This window comes from Telopea speciosissima, chromosome 7 (assembly GCF_018873765.1).
Source record: "Telopea speciosissima isolate NSW1024214 ecotype Mountain lineage chromosome 7, Tspe_v1, whole genome shotgun sequence".
NCBI classification, from domain to species: domain Eukaryota; kingdom Viridiplantae; phylum Streptophyta; class Magnoliopsida; order Proteales; family Proteaceae; genus Telopea; species Telopea speciosissima.
Window position 1 is genome coordinate 44,856,227 of NC_057922.1, and position 23,376 is coordinate 44,879,602.

At 40.5% G+C, this 23,376-nt stretch overlaps 3 protein-coding genes across 3 annotated transcripts; all 3 read right to left on the bottom strand.

The window, feature by feature from the left end:
* Positions 1-1,885: 1,885 nt before the first annotated feature.
* Positions 1,886-2,245, bottom strand: LOC122668614. The gene has a single exon (XM_043865154.1). The coding sequence runs from the start codon at positions 2,243-2,245 to the stop codon at positions 1,886-1,888; it is 360 nt and encodes a 119-aa protein (XP_043721089.1).
* A 3,093-nt stretch (positions 2,246-5,338) lies between these two features.
* Positions 5,339-6,037, bottom strand: LOC122668615. The gene has a single exon (XM_043865155.1). It carries the CDS (start codon positions 6,035-6,037, stop codon positions 5,339-5,341), a length of 699 nt encoding a protein of 232 aa, XP_043721090.1.
* A 4,945-nt stretch (positions 6,038-10,982) lies between these two features.
* LOC122668616 (uncharacterized mitochondrial protein AtMg00810-like) lies at positions 10,983-11,387 on the bottom strand. Its single transcript, XM_043865156.1, has one exon. It carries the CDS (start codon positions 11,385-11,387, stop codon positions 10,983-10,985), a length of 405 nt encoding a protein of 134 aa, XP_043721091.1.
* Between the last annotated feature and the right edge of the window lie 11,989 nt (positions 11,388-23,376).

Here is a 23,376-nt window from a genome sequence, read left to right on the forward strand (position 1 = left end):
AAGATCCGATGTTCCAGGATGCAAATCTAATCCTATGCTTATGACCAAGATTAGTATCAAAGGACATGGTGTAAGAAAGGATAATGGATACTCAAAAAATAATAGAAAAGAATGTTCTAGGATCCATGCAAAAGGGATTGGCTGGATATAATATGGTGCCAGCTGCCTACCTGATGCACCAGGTTACCAGATACACGTCCTCGAATAAATTAGACTGCCTAGGGATACGTGAGATAAGTGTTAGAAGAGTGTAGGTGGGTCCCACAAAGAGTTCCCACAAGCTACCATTCATGATAGCACAAAAGACCTCGAACAAAGGCACTCCCAGTGGATCCGTTCGTCAATCCGTTCTCAGGAAATAAAGACCCGAGAGTAGAGAGTGAAAATGGACTGAACAGATTTTCGAATAGTGGCAGGACCCTGGGTTCGTTGGTGTCCGTTCAGCCCAAAGTTAAGTTTTCAAACCATTAAAGGCTGAACGGATTTTCGAACGAAGGCCCAATGCCTGGGCTCGTTTGTGAATCCGTTCAAACCAGCATACGAATTCTTTAAGTTGTTTGCTTCCCAACCCAAATGCTTAGTTGTCCTATGGTCTTAGGTCTTGGAAAGGGTCATTCCTATGTCAGTTAGGGTCACCATGATCTCTCCTAAGCTAAGTCTTAAGAATGGAAGGGTTGGAATCCTTCCAAAGTCCATTTCAAAAGGTTAGGTCATAGGGATAGCAGAACAGCAACTTGGGTTGCTTAGATGTAGTTCTTGGGGCTTGAGGTGGGGACTGATAGCCCAAACATGGACTACCATAAGGCCTTGAGCTCAGCGTTGGTCTCAATAGAACCCTAGGTCACCATTGATCCTAGCCTTTTAAAATTGGGAGAGATGAAGGAGATAGAGGTAGTAAGAGTGCTTACCTAAACAAGGTGCGAAGCCAGTGGTGTTTCTCCAAGTGGCAAGTCCCTTCCTCCCCTCTCTTGCTTTCGTTCTCTTCTTTCTCTTCTCCTCTTGAATGCTTGGTCTTGGGTTGGTGTAGATAGTAAATGGCCAATGAATGGCTTAGGTTCTGTTTATAGAAAGTAGCCACTTAAGGCCTATTTAGCTTGGGCCTTCAATGTACAAGAAACACATTAAAATAGATTTTGGGCTTGTGGGCCCACAACCATGGCCCAACAACATAGAGGAGGTCAAGGGCAGGTCCCACCATGTCCGAGAACATGGTTATCATATCCGGGACACGGGTCTGAGGGTCCCATATGAAAGGAACACACAACAGGCCAATCAGCACGAACAGATTATCGAACAGACTCACCAGCAGTGGGTTGGTTCATAAATCCGTTGCAGCTTAAAGGGCAGGAACACACAAGGAGGCCTTGGGACCTAGACTCACACCTCAAGGTCATAGAGAGGAGGATGCACAAGCACACTCAAGGTCAGTAACTTATCTCTCAATCGTCACAGCGTGTTCTTCGTGATTCCGAAGAGTTTCCCAACCGCGATGCTAAGGTCATCACTGAGCGGAGTGTCTAAATATGGTGACATAGGAAAAGTCTTCTTGTACTCTTCGCTCCTGAGGCTCATACTATGAGGATAGGTGATGAAGTCACCATCGACGAATCTCCCCCAATCCCGATTGAGGAACCTTTCTTTGACCGATAAACCTGTGAACTGATCGATGATCTTGTAACTAGGCTTGACCACCATTGAGAACAGTTCACTGGCATACAAGGCAGCAGTATCTACACATCATGAGGAAGAAATTAGTAATTAATTAGAACCTCGGGTGCGGGTATTACATTCCCCCTACCTTACAAGAAATTTCATCCTCAAAATTTGGCATACCTTGTAAGAGACCAAGGGAAGGATACTTTGCTCGCATCTCCACTTCAGCTTCCTAAGATGCTTCTTCCTCTGGATGGTTGCACCATTTCACCTTTACGTAGTGAATAGGTCGGTTGCGAAGATTTACCACCTTATTGTCCAAAATCTTCTCAGGTCGCTCTTTGTAAGACATATCAGCTGCAAGCTCCGGTGGTTCTTGAGATAGGATATTACTTGGGTCATGAATGTACTCTTGCAACATTGACACGTGGAAGACGTCATGCACGCCTTCTAAGGATGGGGTAAGTGCCAATTGATACGCCACCGGTCTGACTCTTGCAAGAATCTCATAAGGCCCAATAAACCTTGGACTCAGCTTGCCCTTCTTGCTGAACTGCATCACACCTTTGGTGGGCGACGCCTTAAGGAACATCTTATCACTGATGAAAAATTCTAAGTCCTTTCACCTTAAGTCTGCAGAGCCCTTCTGTCTAGACTGGGCAGCCTTGATTCATTCACAAATCAAGTCCACATTCTCACAAGTTGTTTGGATCAACTCGGGCCCAAGGATACGTCGCTCACCTACTTTGTCCCAGTACAAAGGTGTTCGGCATTTCTTCCCATATTGAGCTTCAAACGGTGCCATACCAATGGTAGCTTGGTAACTATTGTTATAGGTAAACTCGATGAGCGAGATATGCTCATCCCAGCTACCTTGCATGTCAATGGCACAGGCTTAGAGCATGTCTTCTAATGTCTGTATGGTCCTCTCGGACTGTCCGTCCGTCTACGGATGGAAGGCTGTACTAAAACTCAACAAGGTACCCATAGCTTTCTGGAATCCATGCCAAAACTTGGATGTGAACCTGGGATCACGGTCCGAGATCTTAATGGGATAAAATGAGCTATCTTCGTCAATTTGTCTTCAATGACCCATAAGGCATCAACACCCCTGGGTGTACGAGGCAACCTAATGACGAAGTCCATTGTAACATGCTCCCACTTCCATTCTGACACGGGCAATGACTATAAAAGGCCATAGGACCGCTGCCTATCTGCCTTCACTTGTTGACAAATGAGACACCTAGCCACAAATTCAGCTACATCTCTCTTCATTCCACTCCACCAGTAGTGTCCTTTTAAGTCTCTGTACGTCTTTGTACTACATGGGTGGATTGAATAAGGAAAGTCGTGGGCTTCTGACAAAACTTCTTTCCTCAGTTTATCATCTTTGGGAACACATAACCGATCCCTAAACATGAGGACACCACCCTCGGTTAATGTAAAGTCTAGATCTTGCTGTGTATCTCCCTAAATAGCTTCAATAATCTCCTAAAAATTTTAATTGGAGGGCTCGACAGACTGAATCCTTTCCACCAATGTTGATTATACTGATAGGGCTGCTAAAGATAGGGTAACACCCTCTACCGATAGTTTCAGATCCATATTCATTGCTTCCTTAATGAGTGCCTTACTGACAGCTAAGGATGCTAAGGATAAGGTTTGAGATTTTTGACTAAGGGCATACGCCACTACATTTGCCTTATCGGGATGGTAGTGGATGGTGCAATCATAGTCCTTTATTATCTCCAACCATCCCCTCTGTCTCATGTTAAGTTCCTTCTGGATGAAAAAGTACTTGAGACTCTTGTGATCACTATAGATGTCACACTTTTCACCATACAGATAATGTCTCCAAACTTTTAGAGCAAAGACCATAGCTACAATCTCCAAGTCATGGGTTAGATAATTCTTCTCATAATCTTTTAGCTGATGAGAGGCATATGCTACTACCTTCCCATCTTGCATTAGAACACAACCAAGGCCCATCTTTAAAGCATCACTATAAACTACCATCCCTCTAGTACCATTTGGAATGGTGAATACCGGAGTAGAAATCAGCCTCTACTTTAACTCCTGAAAGCTCTTCTCACAAGCATCAGACCACTTGAACTTCACTCCTTTCCGGGTCAGTTGAGTCATAGGAGCTAAAAGCCTTGAGAAGTTCTCAATGAATCTCATGTAGTAGCTGACCAGACCCAGGAAGCTGTGAATGTCTGCCACACTCTTGGGTGTCTCTTAATCAACTACAAACTTTACCTTATCGGGGTCTACTTCAATACCCTTGGTAGAGACAAGGTGTCCTAGGAATGCCACTTATTGCAGCCAAAACTTACATTTGCTGAATTTGGTATACAATTGCTTCTCTCTCTAACACTATAATATGAGGTAGAGTGGTCTACATTCTCTTCTTCACTTTTAGAGTAGACCAGGAAGTCATCAATGAAGACGATAACATACTTGTCTAAAACGTCATAAAACACCCGGTTCATCAACTCCATGAAGGCTGTCGGGACATTGGTCAATCCGAAGGACATAACCAAGAATTCATAGTGATTGTAACGAGATCTGAATGTTGTCTTGTTGATGTCACTACCCCTGATCTTCAACTAATGATACCCTGATCGAAGGTCGATCTTTGAGAACACCTTAGCACCCTGTAGTTGATCGAATAAGTCATCGATCCTAGGCAAAGGATATCGGTTCTTGATTGTAAGTTTGTTGAGTTCACGGTAGTCAATGCACATCTACATACTATTATCCTTCTTCTTCACAAACAAAACAGATGCACCCCACAGTGAAACACTGGGTCTAATGAAGCCTTTCTTCAATAGGTCATTAAGTTGTTCCTGTAGTTCCTTTAACTTTGTAGGGGCCATCCTATATAGGGGGCATTAGACACTGGGGTAGCACCAGGTACTAGGTCTATCATGAATTCCGTTTCTCTATTCGGTGGTAACCGTGTGAGGTCTTCCAGAAAGACGTTCAGAAAATCTCTCACCACACCTATCTCTTCCGTAGGTATAACCCTTGCTTTGGTGTCTACCACGGAGGCCAGCTAACACTGACAACCCTCTTCCATCAACTTTTGGACTTGGAGAGCAGAGATGATGGCCTTCTTAGGCTTCTCACGTTTGTTGCCTTTGAACATAAATTCCTGGCCTTCCCTTGGCTGGCCCTATGAGTGGACAACCAATCCATTCCTAAGATTACGTCAAAGTCCTTCATGTCCAGGATTATCAAACTAGCCTCTAGCCCGTGGTTACACACTCACATGGGACAAGAATTAAAAATTTTGTCAAGCTCGACCTTGCTACCCGTCGGTGTACTAACTAGAAGCTTTTGCACCATACTTGCCGGTCTGATAGGTAACTTCTCAGGGATATAAAAGAATGCGACACTCCTGAGTCAAACAACACGTAAGCAGGTATAGAAAACAGAGATCATACCTGACAGACATTAAACAATCAATCATAACAACCCAAACATAAAAGAAGCACTTCTGAAGAGTTGAGCGTGATACCTGTGATGACACTAGGTCAGCCTGAGCTTCTTCATTAGTAACAGAATACAATCACCCATGGGTTCTGTTGGCTGGAGAGGGAAGAAGAGAGCGAACGACTACCTTTACTTAGGGTGCCTTAGAAGACACAGTTGGCCAAGAACTTGTCTGCCATAGATGCGGTCAATCCTTGATCATGTGGCCAGACTTCTTATAGTTGTAGCATATGAGGGTCTGGGTCCCATAGTGAGGACTAGGTGTGGACTTGGGGGCTTGGGCCGCATCAAGTCTGCGGGGCTGAATTGGAGATGTAGCCGTGTAGGGTCCCTTCTTCTGGAACTTGCTAGGCCCTAGGCAATCAAAAGAAGATATGGGCCTCTTGCCAGCTTGTATGGCCCTGTAGTTCTCCCTTTGCTGGTCCTCGATAACTTTGGTAGCCTGGACTACCTCTGCATAAGTAGGATACTTGTGCAGCACCACAAAAGTACTGAGATTGGGCCTCAACCCTCTCTCGAACTTCCTTGTTTTGACCTCCTTAGTCTTCATGTACTTTGGAGAAAAATAGAAATGATCCTCGAAGGTCTGTTGATATTCAAGGACTGACTTAGACCCTTGATTGATGTTCATAAACTCGGCTTCTTTCTTATCGCAAAAGTTCCATGGAAAATAGTTCTCAAGGAAGGCCTCTGTGAACTGTGCCCTAATGGCATTAGGGTACTTGGCCCAAAAGTTTTCCTTAGAGGAATGCCACCAAGCATTGGCATCGCCACGGAGTTGGTAAGTGGTACACCTGATTTTATTGCTGTCATTACAGTGCAGCACTTCAAAGATCCTTTCCAGATCCCTAATCCATGTAGCCAGAAACATAGAATCGTGAGCCATTTTGTAGAAGGTAGGAGGGCGATGCCTCTAGAATTTCTCTGAGAGTTTGGAGGCATCTGCCCAAGCTGGCACCACATTTTTGACTTGAGGAGCTTCTGGAGCAGGGGGAGGAGGAATTGGCACTACTTGCACCAAAGGAACTTTGGCAGCAGTAGGGGCCAGAGGAATAATAGGTGCTGCAGCAGCTGTGGGAGTGGGGTCCATGTGTATCGTGGGAGGTACCTATTGCCTTTCCCTGGCAATCTCTTGTAGTTGATTGGTCATGTTTTGAATGAAAGTGCATTGTTCTTGCTTTGCCTCTCGATGCTCTCGCTACATAGCCCATAGCATGTTTCCCAACAATGCGGCAACATTCGCATTATTGTTAATTGGAGGCACAGGTAAGGCCGTATTGGAAACATCAACGGTGTCATTCCTAGGAGGGGAATGGTTCTGGTGACGGGTATTGACCATAGTGGCTACCTGTCAAGGGGGAAAAATCACACCATCATGCATGGTCAGCACAATCATAAAATTGAAGAATAATAAAGCATCCTTCGCTAGGGACGTACGTGCACAATCATGGTATGAAACAAGAAGAGGCACGGGGAAAGATACCACACATCAGTGAATAGGGAAAGAAATAGCCAAAAATTAGGTCTCAAGACGAATGGATTTTCGATGGAGGCAAACCCCATGAGTCCGTTCGTGAATCCGACCGTCAATTCATCCTTTAAAATTTGGAACTGGTTTTCAAATGGATTCATGTCATGTGGATCTGTTGGATAATCCGTTCTCAAAAGCAACATCCTGAGAGGAAGGAAACAAAATGTACTGAACAGATTTTCCAACGGAGGCATGGAATCTGGGTCCGTTGGCTAAATTTGTTCAAGCCAAAACCTCAATTTGCTCAGCCAGTAAACTCAACAGATTTTTGAATAGAGGCCCAATGCCTGGGTCCATTTGTAAATTCGTTCAAGCCATTTTATAAACCACTTAGCCCACGAGTTTTCAAAACTCATTTGGCTCTTGTGCTAAACTGACCCTAGAACCCAGGAAGAGGGGAGGTGAGTCTGTTCGAACTTCTGCCCCAAATCCTTGCATTTGGGAGTCCAAACTCAATTGTCCCTCATCTCCAAAACTCCTACAGGTATGTTTCTCCTCCCTTCTGATGAATGACACTCGGAACAGAGAAGGGGGGTGAATCTGTGCTTATTAAAAATTTTCACAAACTCAGATTATAACAACCAACACACAATTGTATTGTCATGCCCCAATCTCTACAAAGTAGCTTGGTCTACCAGTGAACCACACCCACTCTGCAAGCAAGCACTTCAAAATAAAATATCAAACCACAACACAAGCATATACGTGGTTTGGCATAATGACCTACATCCACAGAGCAATACCCCTTCACGGGTTCGTGCTTTGCTTAGCACACTTCTATTAAAAACCTTATTGCATTGGTTGAACACAGTTCCATATGACACAGGAACCACAAAAAATACTCCCACACACCTAACTGTATCAGCACAGTAGACTTTAAACACTAAAAATGAGTTTATATGATCAACCCAAATTCTCACCACTCAAAATTACATGAATCTCACTCCCCAACAAGACTCAATGATAAGAACGAGAACATGAATGAAAAACTACCTCAAGAACGAAGTAGAATTACAACCACCATCGATGTAGACCTTCTAGATATTAGTAGCGGCATACAGCATGTCCTGGAAGCCTCTGACATGGATCCCAATGCATCGATCTACTTAAAATGACTTTTTCTCTGAGAAATTTTGAAAAACAAATCACAGAAGCATCAAACCCTGAATCCGACTTCACCACTGCGTAGAGGACGTCAAAATATGGGGGGTAGTGTCTCTACACAAATCCCGAAATTGGACTTTTAAATAGCCCAAAGTTTGAGGCAAAGCTTGAGTCAATTTGGGCCATTAGATTAGATCGTACGGACAGCCTAGATTAAAATAAGATTTGATCTTCCGTTTTTTGCTTTACACGGGAGCGGAACACACATAAGCCATTGGATCCTCATCTTTGATATGAGATTAAAATAGAACCATCAAATTAGATTCCTGATCCACCAATAAGAAGTCATCACTTAAGTGTACCAATTACGCATGTGCTTAATTGTGAAATGTTGATTTAGTATCTTCCATTTTAGCCGTTGATTAAACCTCAGATCATTTAACTAGAGCCGTAAGATCTTAAAATGATAACTTGCAACGCTCATATACCATATGATACTTAAATCAGCCAATCAGAACAGAAGAGTTTAAAACCAATTTAAGAACTAATCTCAGCCATTCACCATGTAACATTTTTGGGAAAACGATGACTCATCTATGATTTGTACACAAGTTAGAAAAAGCTGAAATTTTTATCTCCCACTCTTTGCCACGTGGGCTTCACTTCCGTACGGTTGGAATTCCCATGTAATGCTCCAAAAAATTCACTAAATTGTTACAGAGAATGACTTCCAGTAGCTTGATTTTCAAAATCTCAAAATATTTTCCAAGTATATGAGCACCCACAATATGTTTGAGAAAATGCCCAAGAGGGTTGGGCAGCTGTACCCATGGGGCTGAGCTGCGGGGCTGGTGCCTGGGCTGTTGTGCCCATGGTGCTAGGCTGCTGGACTGGTGCTTGTGCAACCATGCTGTCAAGGCTGTGATGGCCATATGGCCATGTTGACTCAATCAAATGCCAAGGTGGACATGCCACCTTACTACCCCCTGACACATGGCACCCCCAGGTGGGGTTCACACTCTCTCTTCAAAATTAACTCAAACTTGCTATCCAGCTTCACTGACAATGATCCTGAAGCACTCTTCTGGTCTTCACATACATCAACCTATAGCTCGAATGACTGTGTGGTTTGTTCACTTTGTAGAGAAAAACTTTGTAAACATGTTGGTACAAACCACTTGTCTTTTTTCTCTCATATACACACTTTTCAAGTCTCAAAAAGGCTTTAGTCATAGTTGCTGAATTTTAGATTTACTTAAAAACTTGCAATTGAACATGTCATTCTCACAAATAACCATTGTTTGGCTCAAGTAACACTTGGAACAGATCACCAACATGAATTTCAACATGCGTAGCCGCTCGAAAGACTAGTGGGTCCCACCAATCATGAAACCAAACTCCAAACGGAGAAAAACACTATTTTGACTTAAATTTTCAGAAATCTTGAACTTGAACCTTAAGGAGGCAATATAGCTCGAGTTTAACCTTGAACTTTCGTGGAACATATCCAATACACTAAAATAAGAGCCACCAAGAGCTCAAACCACCAGAAACCTCTCCATATTAAGAATTCATCTCTCAAATCAAGCCATTACGTCTTCAACCCTGTACATGCTTTCCATGAACTATACACAAAACCTCCAGATCTCTGAGAGCAAAGTTGTTAGACCTCAAATACAATATCTATGATATTATGAGTATGTTCAAACAATTAAACAAGGTGGCCTACACTCACACTCATGCAATGGGAAAATATCCTATACAAACACGAAAAATTAGCATAAATGAAACTACAATGCTACTGTGTGTTACCAAGAGATACCACAAGGAGTTATGTCATCCTAAGCAGGATTGTCAAGTGTTGAAAGCCTCTTGGAAAGCTATGGGCATTGTCCATGTGCATCACCTAACTTGCAAGAAGAGTCAAGCACCCAATGTTGTTGCCTTTCTACAGCTTTATTTTTTTAATTTTATTGGCAATGCTTATATGATAAAATATTTAATGCTCACGCATGCCATGAGATCTTGCTGCCCCTTTTATTTTCTAGGTCATGCTTTGTGTCTTCTCATTGGAAGCTCATATGCCATGGGATTTTGCTGCCCTTTTCATTTTCTAGGTCATGCTTTTTGTCTTCTCATTGGAAGCTCACATGCCATGGGATTTTGCTGCCCCTTTCATTTTCTAGGTCATGCTTGTCTTCTCATCGGAAGCTCATATGCCATGGGGACTTAATTTATTTAGTAGCTTTGAGGCTCACACAGTGTTCCTTATTCCTAACTTACAGATAAGCTTAGCACATTCCTTATACCACTGCTGTCCACCAAGTTACCAACAATGACAACAATGCCATTAGGTCAACAATCTCCCCTGTTGGCATTGTTGGCAATACACCAGTACACACACTTAGATCAACAATCTCTCCCTTGGGCATTTTTGGCAATATAGCAGTACACAAACACACTTCCTATCTCAAAGACTCTCTCCCCCTTTGACAACAAGATCAATGGGGGTACCCAACCTGACAAAAAAGGAAAAAAAATATGCAGTAACCAGACACACTCCCCCTATGTCAGTGCTAATGATAAACTAAAGTGAGGTAGATGCAACTACTCCCAGTCTCTGCCTAAGATACGCAAATGTAGATGTTGGAAGGTGTTTAGTGAAAATGTCTGCCACTTGTTCAGCAGTAGGAACATAGTCAAGTTTAATATCTCCACTACTTACCTTTTCCCTTAGAAAATGATACTTGATGGCTATGTGTTTGGTCCTGGAATGCATGACTGGATTTTTAGAGATATTGATTGAGCTTGTATTATCACAATAGATAGTCACTGGTAGTTTTTACTCAACATGGAGGACCTTTAGCATTTGGATCATCCAGAGTATCTGAGTGCAACAAGAAGTCGTTGCCATGCACTCAACCTCAGCTGTAGAAAGAGAAACTGAGTCATATTTTTTTCTATGCCATGTGACTAAACTTTCTCCAAGATAGAATACACATCCACTAGTGCTTTTCCTATCATCGACACAACCTGTCCAAACTGCATCTGAGTAGGCTATCAACTCAAATCCTTTTTTCTTGAGATACCACAGGCCAAAGTCCATACTTCCTTTTAAATATCTGAGAATTCTCTTCACAACTGCAACATGTGTCTCCTTTGGACCAGCTTGGAATCTAGCCACCATACATACAACTTAAAGAATATTTGGCCTAGAAGCAGTGAGATATAATAGGCTACCAATCATAGACTTGTACATGGTATGATCAACTGCAGGAGAATCATCATCTTTGCTAAGCTTGCAACTTGTCATTATTGGAGTACTCACAGGCTTGCAATCTTCCATGTTGAACTTCTTCAGCATCTCTTTAATATACTTTGCTTGTGAAATGAATATACCATTCTTCATCTGCTTGACCTGTAAACCAAGAAAAAAGGATAATTCGCCAAGCATTGACATCTCAAACTCTGTCTGCATTCTCTCAGCAAATTCCTTGCATAGTTCACTGTTGTGGGCCCTAAATATGATATCATCAACATAAACAACCACAACCAATGGGCTGCTATCCACAGATCTAATGTAGAGATTGCTATCCACCATGTCTTTCTTGAAGCCTATCTCATATAGATAGCTGTCCAAGAATACTAAGCTCTAGGAGCTTGTTTTAAACCATATAAAGCTTTCTTGAGTTCACAAACCATAGTAACATCTTCACAAAGTTGAAAATCATCCGGTTGCTCCATGTAGACCTCCTCTTCAAGATTTCCATTCAAAAATACTGATTTTACATCCATTTGAAAAATCTTGAAATCTCTGTAAGCTGCAAGTGCTAAAAACATCCGAATAGACTCTAGTTTAGCCATAGGTGCAAAAATCTCATCAAAATCCACACCTTCAACCTGAGCATACCTTTTGCAGACTAACCTCGCTTTATTTCTTATCACCTCTCCCTTTTCATTAAACTTGTTTCTAAACATCCATTTTGTGCCAATTACATTCTTACCTACAGGTCTAGGAACCAACTCTCAAGTCTTATTCTTCTCAATATGATCAAGCTCTTCCTCCATAGCTTTGACCCAACTTGAATCTCTTGAAGCTTCTTCAATAGACTTACGCTCGATATGAGACAAAAGGGAGTAGTAATTACTTGCTTGCATTCTTCTAGTTTGTACTCCTGAAGGATCTCCAACAATCTGATTTTGAGGATGATCTTTTTTCAAGTCTTCTTCATCCTTTACTAGGTGTGTCTCTTCGATCTCAAACGTTTGCTTCTTCATCTTCTTCCTCCTTTTCGGACTACGAGGAAGGTGGGGCTGTATTCTTGGTTGCTGAGTTTTTATTTTCAGCTTCTTCATCACCATTCTCAATGAACTCATTGTCAGTATCATGGTCAATTCTATCAACTTTGGGGTTGTTGTTGCTCTTCGCATCAAAAGTGACATCTGAGCTCTCTACAATCTTGTCTAGCCTCTTGTTGAAGCATCTATAAGCCTTGCTTCTCACTGAATACCCAAGGAATATGCCCTCATCGAACCTATCTTGAAATTGCCTAAATTTTCCTCTGTATTCTAGATGAAGCACTTGCTACCAAAGATTCTAAAGTATTTTGCTATAGCTTTCCTTTTATACCAGAGTTCATATGGTGTTTTCTTTTCAAACCTTCTGAGCATGCATCTATTTTGAATATGCACAGCAGTGTGCACAACCTCTTTTCAGTACCTCTTGCCAAGACCACTCTCTATCAACATTGTTCTTGCCATCTCTTATCTTGTTCTTTCTCTCTGCAACTCCATTTTGCTTTGGAGTTCTAGCTGCTGAAGTCAGTCTCTTAATGCCATGCTCATAGCAATACTCATCAAATACACCCTAGGTGTATTCTCCATCTTTGTCAGACCTGAGACACTTGATAGTTTTTCCAGTTTCATTCTAAACTTGCTTTCGGAACACCTTGAACATATCTAGAGCTTCATTCTTATGCTTGAGAAATTGTATCCAAGTCATCCTACTGTAGTCATCAATGAAAATAATAAAATACCTGTGACCACTTATGCTTTGGGTTCTGGAAGGACCACACAGATCAGTATGAATTAAATCAAGGGGCTTCTTAGAATAGTACTCTTTAGGCTTGTGAGTAACCTGATTTGCTTGCCTCTCTGACATGATGAACAAATAGGATTGGATGTCTTCTTTAGCTGAGAAACATCTCTGATTGCCTTATGAGAAGTGATCTTCACCAAGTTGTCAAAGCCAATGTGCCCAAGTCTCTTGTGCTAAAGCCAATGCTCTTCTTCTTGACTAACCAAGCAAGTTCCACCTGTGCTATCTGACAATGCATACAAATTTCCAGAAGTCCTCACACCTAATGCCACAAGTTTGCCATTCTTTGATTTTATGATCTCACATCCTGATTTTATCAAAGATAACCTTGTGTCCCTTGTCACACATCTGACTAATGCTGAGAAGATTATGTTTCAAACCTGAAACATATAAAACATCAGATGTTTTCACTTTCTCATCATCTAGATGCACTGTGCCCTTGCCAACTATCTTGGCACTCTCAATATTTCCAAACTTCACAGACCTTCCTTCATATTGGTTAAGCTCTATAAACTTGTTCTTATCACTAGTCATGTGACTTGAACAACCACTATCAAGGATCCATTGAACAACCAAAGAGTTAATACTCTTTCCTCTTGAAACTTTTTCAACCCAAACCTTCTTAACTTGCTTTTTCACATCTGAACCAGTTGTATTCTTATTTTAACTTGACTTCTTTATGGAAGAGAAATAGATTAGCTGTTTGTAATTCCTAGCAAGGTGACCATGATTGCAACAATTATAACACATCATATTTTGCAACAAAGGTGCAAAAGAGTTCTTACTAGTGAAAAACACTTGCTTTGAGTTGAACTTGCAAGTGGCTATCTTATGCCCATTGGTGTTACACTTAAAATAATAACGAGGAAAGTAGTTGCTCTGTTTGTCTTGAAATCTTGACCTTCCAAACCTGAATGTGCCATAGAATCTGAAATGAGAGGCATTAGTCTTTTGCTGATTTCCTTGCTCTTGATGTTTCTTTTTTTGCTCCCCCTTACTTGTTGCATGGAAAGCTTTTCCTCTTGCATCAGTAGAGCTGCCTTCTTTCAAAAAATCCATCTTCTTCAAGTTTTTGGTAAGTTTCTCATTATTCCCAGATGATTCCATATGAACATACCCCAAACCTGATTTCATGCTAGCTAGTCTTTGATTATTGATGATCTTCTCAAGAATCTGACTTGACTCCTTTGGTTAAGATTGAGTGAGCTGAATTTCTTGAGATACTCCATTCTCATCAAATATTCTAAATTTCTGTTTCAACTCATTAAGTTCAACCCACATCAGCTCATAGTTGTCGATTTTGTCTTCATACTCTTTGATTTGGCTTTGAAGAACCTCATTTTCTTGAGCAAGCTTGTTGCATTGAGTAACCTTGAGTGCAAGCTGATTCTCAAGATCATTCAAAGTGGTCTGGCTATTTTTCAAACTCTCCAGTTCCTTCTCTTATTTTGTACAGACCTTGACCAGCTTCTTATTATTTTTCTTCTCAATATCAAGCTGCTCAAGCGCCTCTTCCAACCCACCCTCAAGATCCACTATAGCTTCCACTTCCTTTGTCTCTTCAGAAAGCTATTTTTTAGCCTTATTGACTTCATAAGCCATAAAAAGACACTCACTAACATCACTGTCTGAATCATCATCAATATCTAAATCAGATGAGGAATCATCACTTTCCTTAGAGATAAAGACTTTCCTTTTGGGAAATCTTCTCTTAGTAAACTTTTTCTTTCTTTTGAATTTTTCTTTGTTGTTGTTGTTGTCTTCATCACCATTGCCTTTGAATTTCTTCTTTTGAGGACAAGAGGCAGCATAGTGACCAATATCACCACATCTGAAGGACTTGAATGGAAGCTTACCTTGATACTTACCTTTTCCTCTAGTGAGATTTCTAACAAAGTTTGCTTCAGCCTCATCATCACTATCCAACTCAATATCAGAATTTTTCTCAATTCTCATATTCTTCATTACTTTAAAACAAATTTCTTTGTCTTCAGCTTTGCCTTTTCCTTTCCCAGTTCACATCTTATAAGCCTTCATCTTTCCTTGTAAAACATCTAATGCCAAGTTGTCTATATCATCATGATCTTCAATAATTGAAACCTTGGAGCCATATTTGGGCAACAGTGATATGAGAATCTTCTGACAAATATTCGAATCACTCAATGTGTGACCTAAACCTTTGATAGCATTGACAACTTCGTTGACTCTCACCATATAGGCTTTAATGTCTTCACTTTCATTCATTTTCAATCCTTCAAATTTTGCCTTGTGAACTTGAAGCTTGGATTTCTTGACCCTCTGATCACCTTTATGCACACCCTTGAGCCTGTCCTACAACTGCTTGGCTGTCTTACAATCCATGACCTTTGCAAGCTCCGTGTTTGTCAGTGCACTCTTAAGTGCATTCATTGCCTTCAGGCTGTTTTTAAACTTCTTAATTTCTGCCTCATCGATCGGTTCTGTATCTGGCATCTCAAACTTGGTATATATCGATCTGAGAACACTATACCCAAAAGACCCTAGATAGGTCTCCATTATGTTCTTCCAGAAAATATACTCAGTACCATCAAAGTGTGGTGCCCTTCCATAACCTGAACCTTCATTTTGTGCCATTATTCTTAGAGAGATATCTCAACTGTCGATTTGACTATTGTTGAGTCTAGCTCTAATACCAATTGATGAATGACACTTGGCATAGAGAGGGGGGGTGAATCTGTGCTTATTAAAATTTTTCGTAAACTCAGGTTATAACAACCAACACATAATCGTATGGTCACACACCAATCACTACAAAGTAGCTTGGTCTACCAGTGAACAACACCCACTCTGCAAGCAAGCACTTCAAAATAAAATATCAAACCATGACACAAGCATATACGTGGTTTGGCATAATGACCTACATCCATGGAGCCATACCCCTTCACAAGTTTCGTGCTTTGCTCAGCACATTTCTATTGAAAACCTTATTACACAGGTTCAACACAGTTCCATATGACACAGGAACCAAAGAAAATACTCCCACACACCTAACTGTATCAGTAGACTTTAAATACTAAAAATGAGTTTATATGATCAACCTAAAATCTCACCACTCAAAATTACATGAATCTCACTCCCCAACAAGACTCAATGATTAGAACGAAAACTTGAATGAAAAACTACCTCATGAACGATGTAGAATTACAACCACCATTGATGCAGACCTTCTAAACATCAGTAGCAGCATGCAACATGTCTTGGAAGCCTCTGACACAGATCCTAATGCATCAATTTACTCAAAATGCCTTTTTCTTTGAGAAATTTTGAAAAATAAATCACAAAAGCATCAAACCTTGAATCTGACTTCACCACTGCGTAGAGGACGTCAAAATATGGGGGGGGGATAGCGTCTCTGCACAAATCCTAAAATTGGACTTTTAAATAGCACAAAGTTCGAGGTAAAGATTGAGTCAATCTGGGCCATTAGATCAGATCGTACGGACAACCCAAATTAAAATAAGATTCAATCTTCCGTCTTTCGCTTTACACGAGAGTGGAGTGCACATAAGCCATTGGATCCTCATCTTTGATATGAGATTAAAACAGAACCATCAAATTAGATTCCTGATCCACCAATGAGAAGTCATCACTTACATGAACCAATTACGCATGTGCTTATGAAATGTTGATTTAGTATCTTCCATCATATCCGTCAATCAAACCTCAGATCAATCAACTAGAGTCGTAAGATCTTAAAATGATAACATGCAACACTCATATACCATATGATACTTAAATCAGCCAATCAGAACATAAGATTTAAAAAACCAATTTAAGAGCTAATCTCAGCCATTCACCATGTAGCATTTTTGGGAAAACAATGACTCAACCGTAATCTATACACATGTTAGAAAAATCTGAAATTTTTATCTCCCACTTTTTCCACGTGATCTTCACATCCGTATGGTTGGAATTCCCATGTGATGCTCCAAAAAATTCTCTAAATTGTTACAGAGAATGACTTTCAGTAGCTTGATTTTCAAAACCTCAAAATATTTTTTAAGTAAATGAGCACCCACAATTTGTTTGACAAAATGCCCAAGAGGGCTGGGCTGCTATGCCCATGGGGCTGAGCTGCTAGGCTGGTGCCTAGGCTATAGTGCCCATGGTGCTAGGCTGTTGGGTTGGTGCTTGTGCAGCCATGCTGTCAAGGTTGTGATGGCCATATGACCATGTTGACTCAGTTAAATGCCAAGGTGGACATGCCACCTTACTACCCCCTGACATGTGGCACCCCCAGATGGGGTCCATACTCTCTCTCCTCTTTGTCTCTCTTCAAAATTAACTCAAGCTTATTGTCCAGCTTCACTGACAGTGATCCTGAAGCACTCTTCTGGCCTTCACACACATCAACTTGTAGCTCGAATGACTGTGTTGTTTGTTCACCCTTGTAGAGAAAAACTTTGTAAACATGTTGGCACAAACCACTTGTCTTTTCTCTCTCATATGCACAGTTTTCAAGAGTCTCAAAAAGGCTTCACAGTTATAGTTGCTGAATTTTAGATTTACTTGAAAACTTGCAACTGAACATGTCATTTTCACAAATAACTAGGGGTGTAAATGAATAGCCGAAACCCGTTTCCGTGTCCGTGTCCCTATCCATTTAACACTATTCGAATCAGTCCGAAAGCTAAACGGATGCAGATATGGATAGGCTATAGCTATCCGAAAAGCTATATTTACATGTAAACGGATAAAATATCCGATCCGTATCTGTGTCCGTATCCGTTTAGCACTATCCGAATCCGTCCTATAGCTAATCGGATGCGGATATAGCACTATCCAAGCTGAATTCGATCCGTTTACAGCCCTACAAATAACCATTGTTTGGCTCAAGTAACACTTGGAACACATCACCAACATGAATTTGAACATGCGTAGCCTTTCGAAAGACTAGTGGGTCCCACTAATCATCAAACCTACCTCCAAATGGAGAAAAACACTGTTTTGACTTGAATTTTTAGAAATCTTGAACTTGAACCTTGAGAAGGCAATATAGCTCGAGTTTTACCTTAAACTTTCTTGGAACATATCCAATACACTGAAATAAGAGCCACCAAGAGCTCAAACCACCAGAAACCTCTCTATATTAAGAATTCATCTTTCAAACCAAGCCATTATCTCTTCAACCCTGTACAGCTGTACATGCTTTTCATGAACTATACACAAAATTTCTAGATCTCTGAGAGAAAAGTTGTTAGACCTCAAATACAATATTTATGATATTATGAGTATGTTCAAACAACTAAACAAGGCGGCATACACTCATACACTTTTGTAATGGGAAAATATATTATGTGATGAGCACATTTATGTGTGAAATCTTAGGGCATAAAACATATATTTTACCACATTGGATAGAGTTACTCGGTGCTTTCTTGTGCTTTTCAGGTTTTAGGTGAATTCTTGTGAAAATGGAGGAGATGATGCTAAAAAAATGTTTTTAAGCTCTTTAGAGGTGTTAATAGCATGGATGAGTAGCCCATCGAGTCAGCTTCTTAACGGTTCAAACGGCACTAGATTCCGAGTTGAAACGAAGAAGTTACTGCCGTTTCCGTAACGACGCGCGAAAATGGTCTATAAGGGTTTATTTGTAATTATTGACAGTCGGCCGGGGACAAAATGAAGCAGAAGTTCGGATTCTAGGGGCCTTAACGCAATAAGCAGAAGTTATATTTCCTGTACCCGAAAGATTCCATTTGGAGGGCTCTGGACAGTCCAACTTCAACTTGAGATATCTTAGGCTCCCGAACTCCAAATTGGACGAAATTTGAGTCTATTTTGGGTGATTTTTCGCAAGGAACACAAGGGTGAGGCCTATATAAACACCCCATGCTCCACGTTTCCTGAAGGACAGAATGGGTATTTTATTTATTCTTGAAGGAATCCTAGTCATCACCCTTACTCTCTCTCTCCTCCAACTTCTCAAGGGCACTTCTGAAATTCTACTTGGAATAGATTTATTTTGAAAGATATTCTCTCACCTATGGAAAGTTGAAAAGTCAAAGCATCTTTGATTTTATTGCTTGGAGAAGATATCTACAAAGAAAAGGAAGCACTTGTTATAATTGGAAGTTTACTTTTCTAGAAATAGAAGTTCTATGTAAACAATTTTCTCTTCTTCTTCTTTCTATTTTTTTCCTTTTTTTCTTAGGATTCAAGGCATTGTAAAAGAGGAAGGAGAAGAGAATATTCTCTTTTCTTAGGGAATATTTCTCCTACACTTCCCTCTTCTCTCTTCTCTTCTCTTCCCCCTATAAATACCTCTTGCCCTTTGGGTTGTAAGAAGTTAGTTTTTTAGTTAAGTTATTAGTTAGTTTCTAGTTCAATTTTAATTCAGTTTTTTTTAGTGTAATTTTTACTTCATTCACTTAGTGAAATTTTCTCTTCTTTTCCTATTTTTGGCTTAAGTTCTTAGTTTTGATTTCAAGTTCTTAGTTTTGATTTCATAAGTCTAGTTTAATGGTTGTAATAGTTATAGTTTAAAGCTTCCTAGTCTAAGTTCCTATGTTGATGACAAGACATGGAGATTTAGAAGAGGAAGCCATAGTGAGTTTATTCAAGTATTCAAGCACATTATGGTATCTCATTCTCTAAACCCTTAATCTCATTCTCCCTTTCCTCTATCTCTCTCTATCTTCTTCTTCTTCTTCTCCCTCTATTTCTTTTATTTTTTTATATGGTTGTGGTTTGTGGATGCACTTTTATTCCCTTATTCCTTTTTATGTGGTTATTATGTGTAGCTGCATTTTTAGTCCTTTTAATTTACGTTAGTCTGATAGATTAGATGCTCATGTGTTAGGACGCCAATTTAATCCCTTAATTTTGTTAGATGCTTATGAGTTAGGATGCAGTAATTTTCATTAATTTAATTAGTTTAATTTAACACTTTAATTTGGTTTACTTTGCATTACTTTTAAGTTAGTTAAATAGAGTGGCGTATATCTCCTCGTGTTTGACCCGTAGCTACGATTGACCCGTACGCTTGCGGTATTATTTTAACTCAAACATTATGCAAACATGAAAAATAAGCATGAATGAAACTACAATACTATTGTGTGTTACCAAGAGATACCTCAAGGAGTCATGTCATCCTAAGCAGGATTGTCAAGAGTTGAAAGCCCCTTGGAAAGCTATGGGCATTGTCCATGTGCATCACCTAGCTTGTAAGAAGAGTCAGGCACCCAATGTTTTTGCCTTTCTACAGCTTTATTTTTTTTATTTTATTGGCAATGCTTATATGATAAAATATTGAATGTTCATGCATGCCATGGGATTTGGCTGACCCTTTTATTTTCTAGGTCATGCTTTCTGTCTTCTCATTGGAAGCTCACATGCCATGGGATTTTGCTACCCTTTTCATTTTCTAGGTCATGCTTTCTATCTTCTCTTCGGAAGCTCATATGCCATGGGGGCTTACTTTATTTATTAGCTTTTAGGCTCACACAATGTTCCTTATTCCCAACTTACAAATAAGCTTAGCACGTTCCTTACACCACTGCTGTCCACCAAGTTGCCAACAATGATAACAATGCCATTAGATCAATACCTTCTTTCGTGGTTTTTCATATTTCTTTTCATTTCTTAGCTTTCTAGGTATTCTTTGGTTATTTCCATCATGTCTTATTGCTGTAAATGTGAAGCATTATATAGATTATGTGAGGCATGAACAATTAATTCGTGTAGTGTTAATCCATATGCTTCCCATTACACCACACCCACAACACCGATTACACTAGGGCTTGAATGAAACAAGCCAAAACTGAATTTTTTTTCTCATTGTTTTGGGAAAAATAACAGGGGATTTTGAATGTGTTTGTAATATCTTCATTAAACTTCCTCTATACATGTTCACTTGATGCAGCTATGTTTATTTGTATAGTCTACCTAGTCTAGGCAAGGCTTAGGGCCAAATCCCTTCCCTATATTGGATTCCATCTATCATTTTCCTTGTTTAAGTGTGAATGATTCTTATGTGCAATAACTTGGATTACTTTGAAATTTAACATTTCATCCATATGTTGTTTACCCTAGAGCTTCCAACATGTTGTATTAAGAAGAACAAGCAGTGTGTTAGGCCTATTATTGTTTCGTGTGTTACTTCATTCAAGCTCAACATTTCCTTGTTTCTTTTGTGTAGGTAGACAGTCAAGATGGTTCGAGGGCAGAGGAATGCCCCAGTTGTTCCACCTCTACCACTACCTGTGGACTACGATGTTGTCTAGTTCACATCAGCGGAGGTGGAAGATTTGTACCATGGTTACTTCCATGAGAGGCCAGTGCTGCTAGGCCGGGATGTGGTGTTGAGGGACCTTAGGGCCTTCAGAGTTGAAGAAAGATTCAACGCATTGGGGTGGACCTCCATGTTGGCACCCCCACTCTAATGCTACCTGAATTTGGTGAGGCACTTCTATGTCAACATGGTCCTCACACATAAGGGCCCAGTGAGTCGTCGGCTCACAACCAGAGTGAAAGGAGTACCTATTTCTTTTAATGAGGTAGAATTGGGAGAAATTATTGAGGTTCCTTCTGGAGGAGACAGGATTAACATGCCACCAGCCAGGGACCCAAATAGTCTGATATCCCCCCACGATTACATCGAGCTCTATCAGTCTCTCACCAACAACCGATTTTAGATCAGGGTGAAGGAGACTAGATTTGATTCATCTTAGGGAGTCCTTAGCCGCTTGGTGTAGACCAATCTGCTGCCCAAGGCAAGACACAGTACAGAGCCATCTATCTTCGTGGCTTACTTGGCGAATTCTCTTTATGTTGGCGAGGAGTTGTGTCTTCCCTATGCCATGACTATGGCTCAGGTCATGACTTCTCCTAGGCGTCATGTTTCTTTACCGTATGGAAGGCTCTTGACCAAGGTCTTTACCCATTTTGGGATTGACTTTACCGGTGAAGAGCGGGTGACTACCATAGAGGAGGCTTTCAGTTTCACTTCTATAGCAAGGATGGGACTAGACCAGAGAACTACAGTGATGATAAACCAATTGTATCAGAGGCTGTTCGAGAAGAGGGGATGATTCAGGATGAGGACTTCCAGCCCGAGATACATACTGGAGGTGCTTCTTCCTCGCCTATCCCTTCCTAGAGTATGAACATGGATGTTGTTCTGGATGCCATTGGGTAGTTAAGCCTCAACATGGCTCAGCTCAACACCAACATGGTGCAATGATTTGCTGGTATCCAGGGATAGTTTTCTCAGTATGACAGCTATCTTGAGAGGATGGAGAAGGACATCCATGACATTTACAACTATATGACTTAAGAGGGTGATTATGAGGAAGACTATGGGGAGGAAGATGAAGGCGTGGAGGACTAGGCTCCACAGCGGGGATGATAACTTTTAATTTCCTTTCTTTGACCGGAATAATTTAATTCTAGTTTCTTTTTTTTTGTTCAGTTTAAAATTATGCAGAAACTTATATATCTCAGCTTGAAAATTTTATATTTTGATCTTGAACATGATACTCACCTCCAGGGGAGGTCCAAAAGTAAAATTCAGATGGGTTAAATATATATATATATATATATATATCTTTTCTTTCCCAAGTTGTCTTATTATTTGCTATCGTTCTCGGGTTTCACCCTAGCTAGTCTTCTCCCTAGGTTTTGCACACATTTCAATTATCCACTTAGAAGCTTTTATATTGACTCCTATTTTTATAGAATAAATCAAAATATGCCCACTAGACTATGCTGGTGTAGAGCATCACGCTCTGATACCATGATATCATGCCTCCATTCCAACAAGGAGTAAAGTACAAATGAAGAGGTGACTAGGATGACACGCGTCGTCCTACCTCTTCCAGGATCACAGATATAGTGTCTCAACCACAGTCTTAACTAATATTAGATTACACAATAATATCAGAGTGCAGGGAAAAAGGGAATATTACATTCCAAGGTCAAAATAAAGCGGAAGCATGTTCAATCGACTAAGTGATACATCATAGTTTTAACAGTTATCCGACTAATCATCATATAACTACTCAAAAAAATATAATGTAATACAGACAAGGGTTAAGAGCGGGCATAAAGCCCCAAAAGAATCAAAAGAGGGAACAAATCCCTAGTATCAGCACGACCTGTAGGCACAATCGTCGTAAGGACATCCATCGCCATGTTCCTCTGACACAATCTCTGTCTCCTCGATTTCAATACCGTCGTAGTCAACAGACTGGACCTCGAGAACAGTCAAGTAACCATCATCTGCATCAAAGTCTAAACGAAGGTGTACACAGGGGGTTAGCTCCATTGAGCCAGTGAGGGGATGGGGAATGCACATACACACAGATCACACATAGTCTATGATAAATGTAGATGTTAATAGATTTTCCACCTAGCACACAATCTAAGTTCAGGTATATGCTACTATGACAACTCGGGAGTCACTATGGGTCACTTATATTATCACCACAGTAAAACCTCAATTGTCACCTGG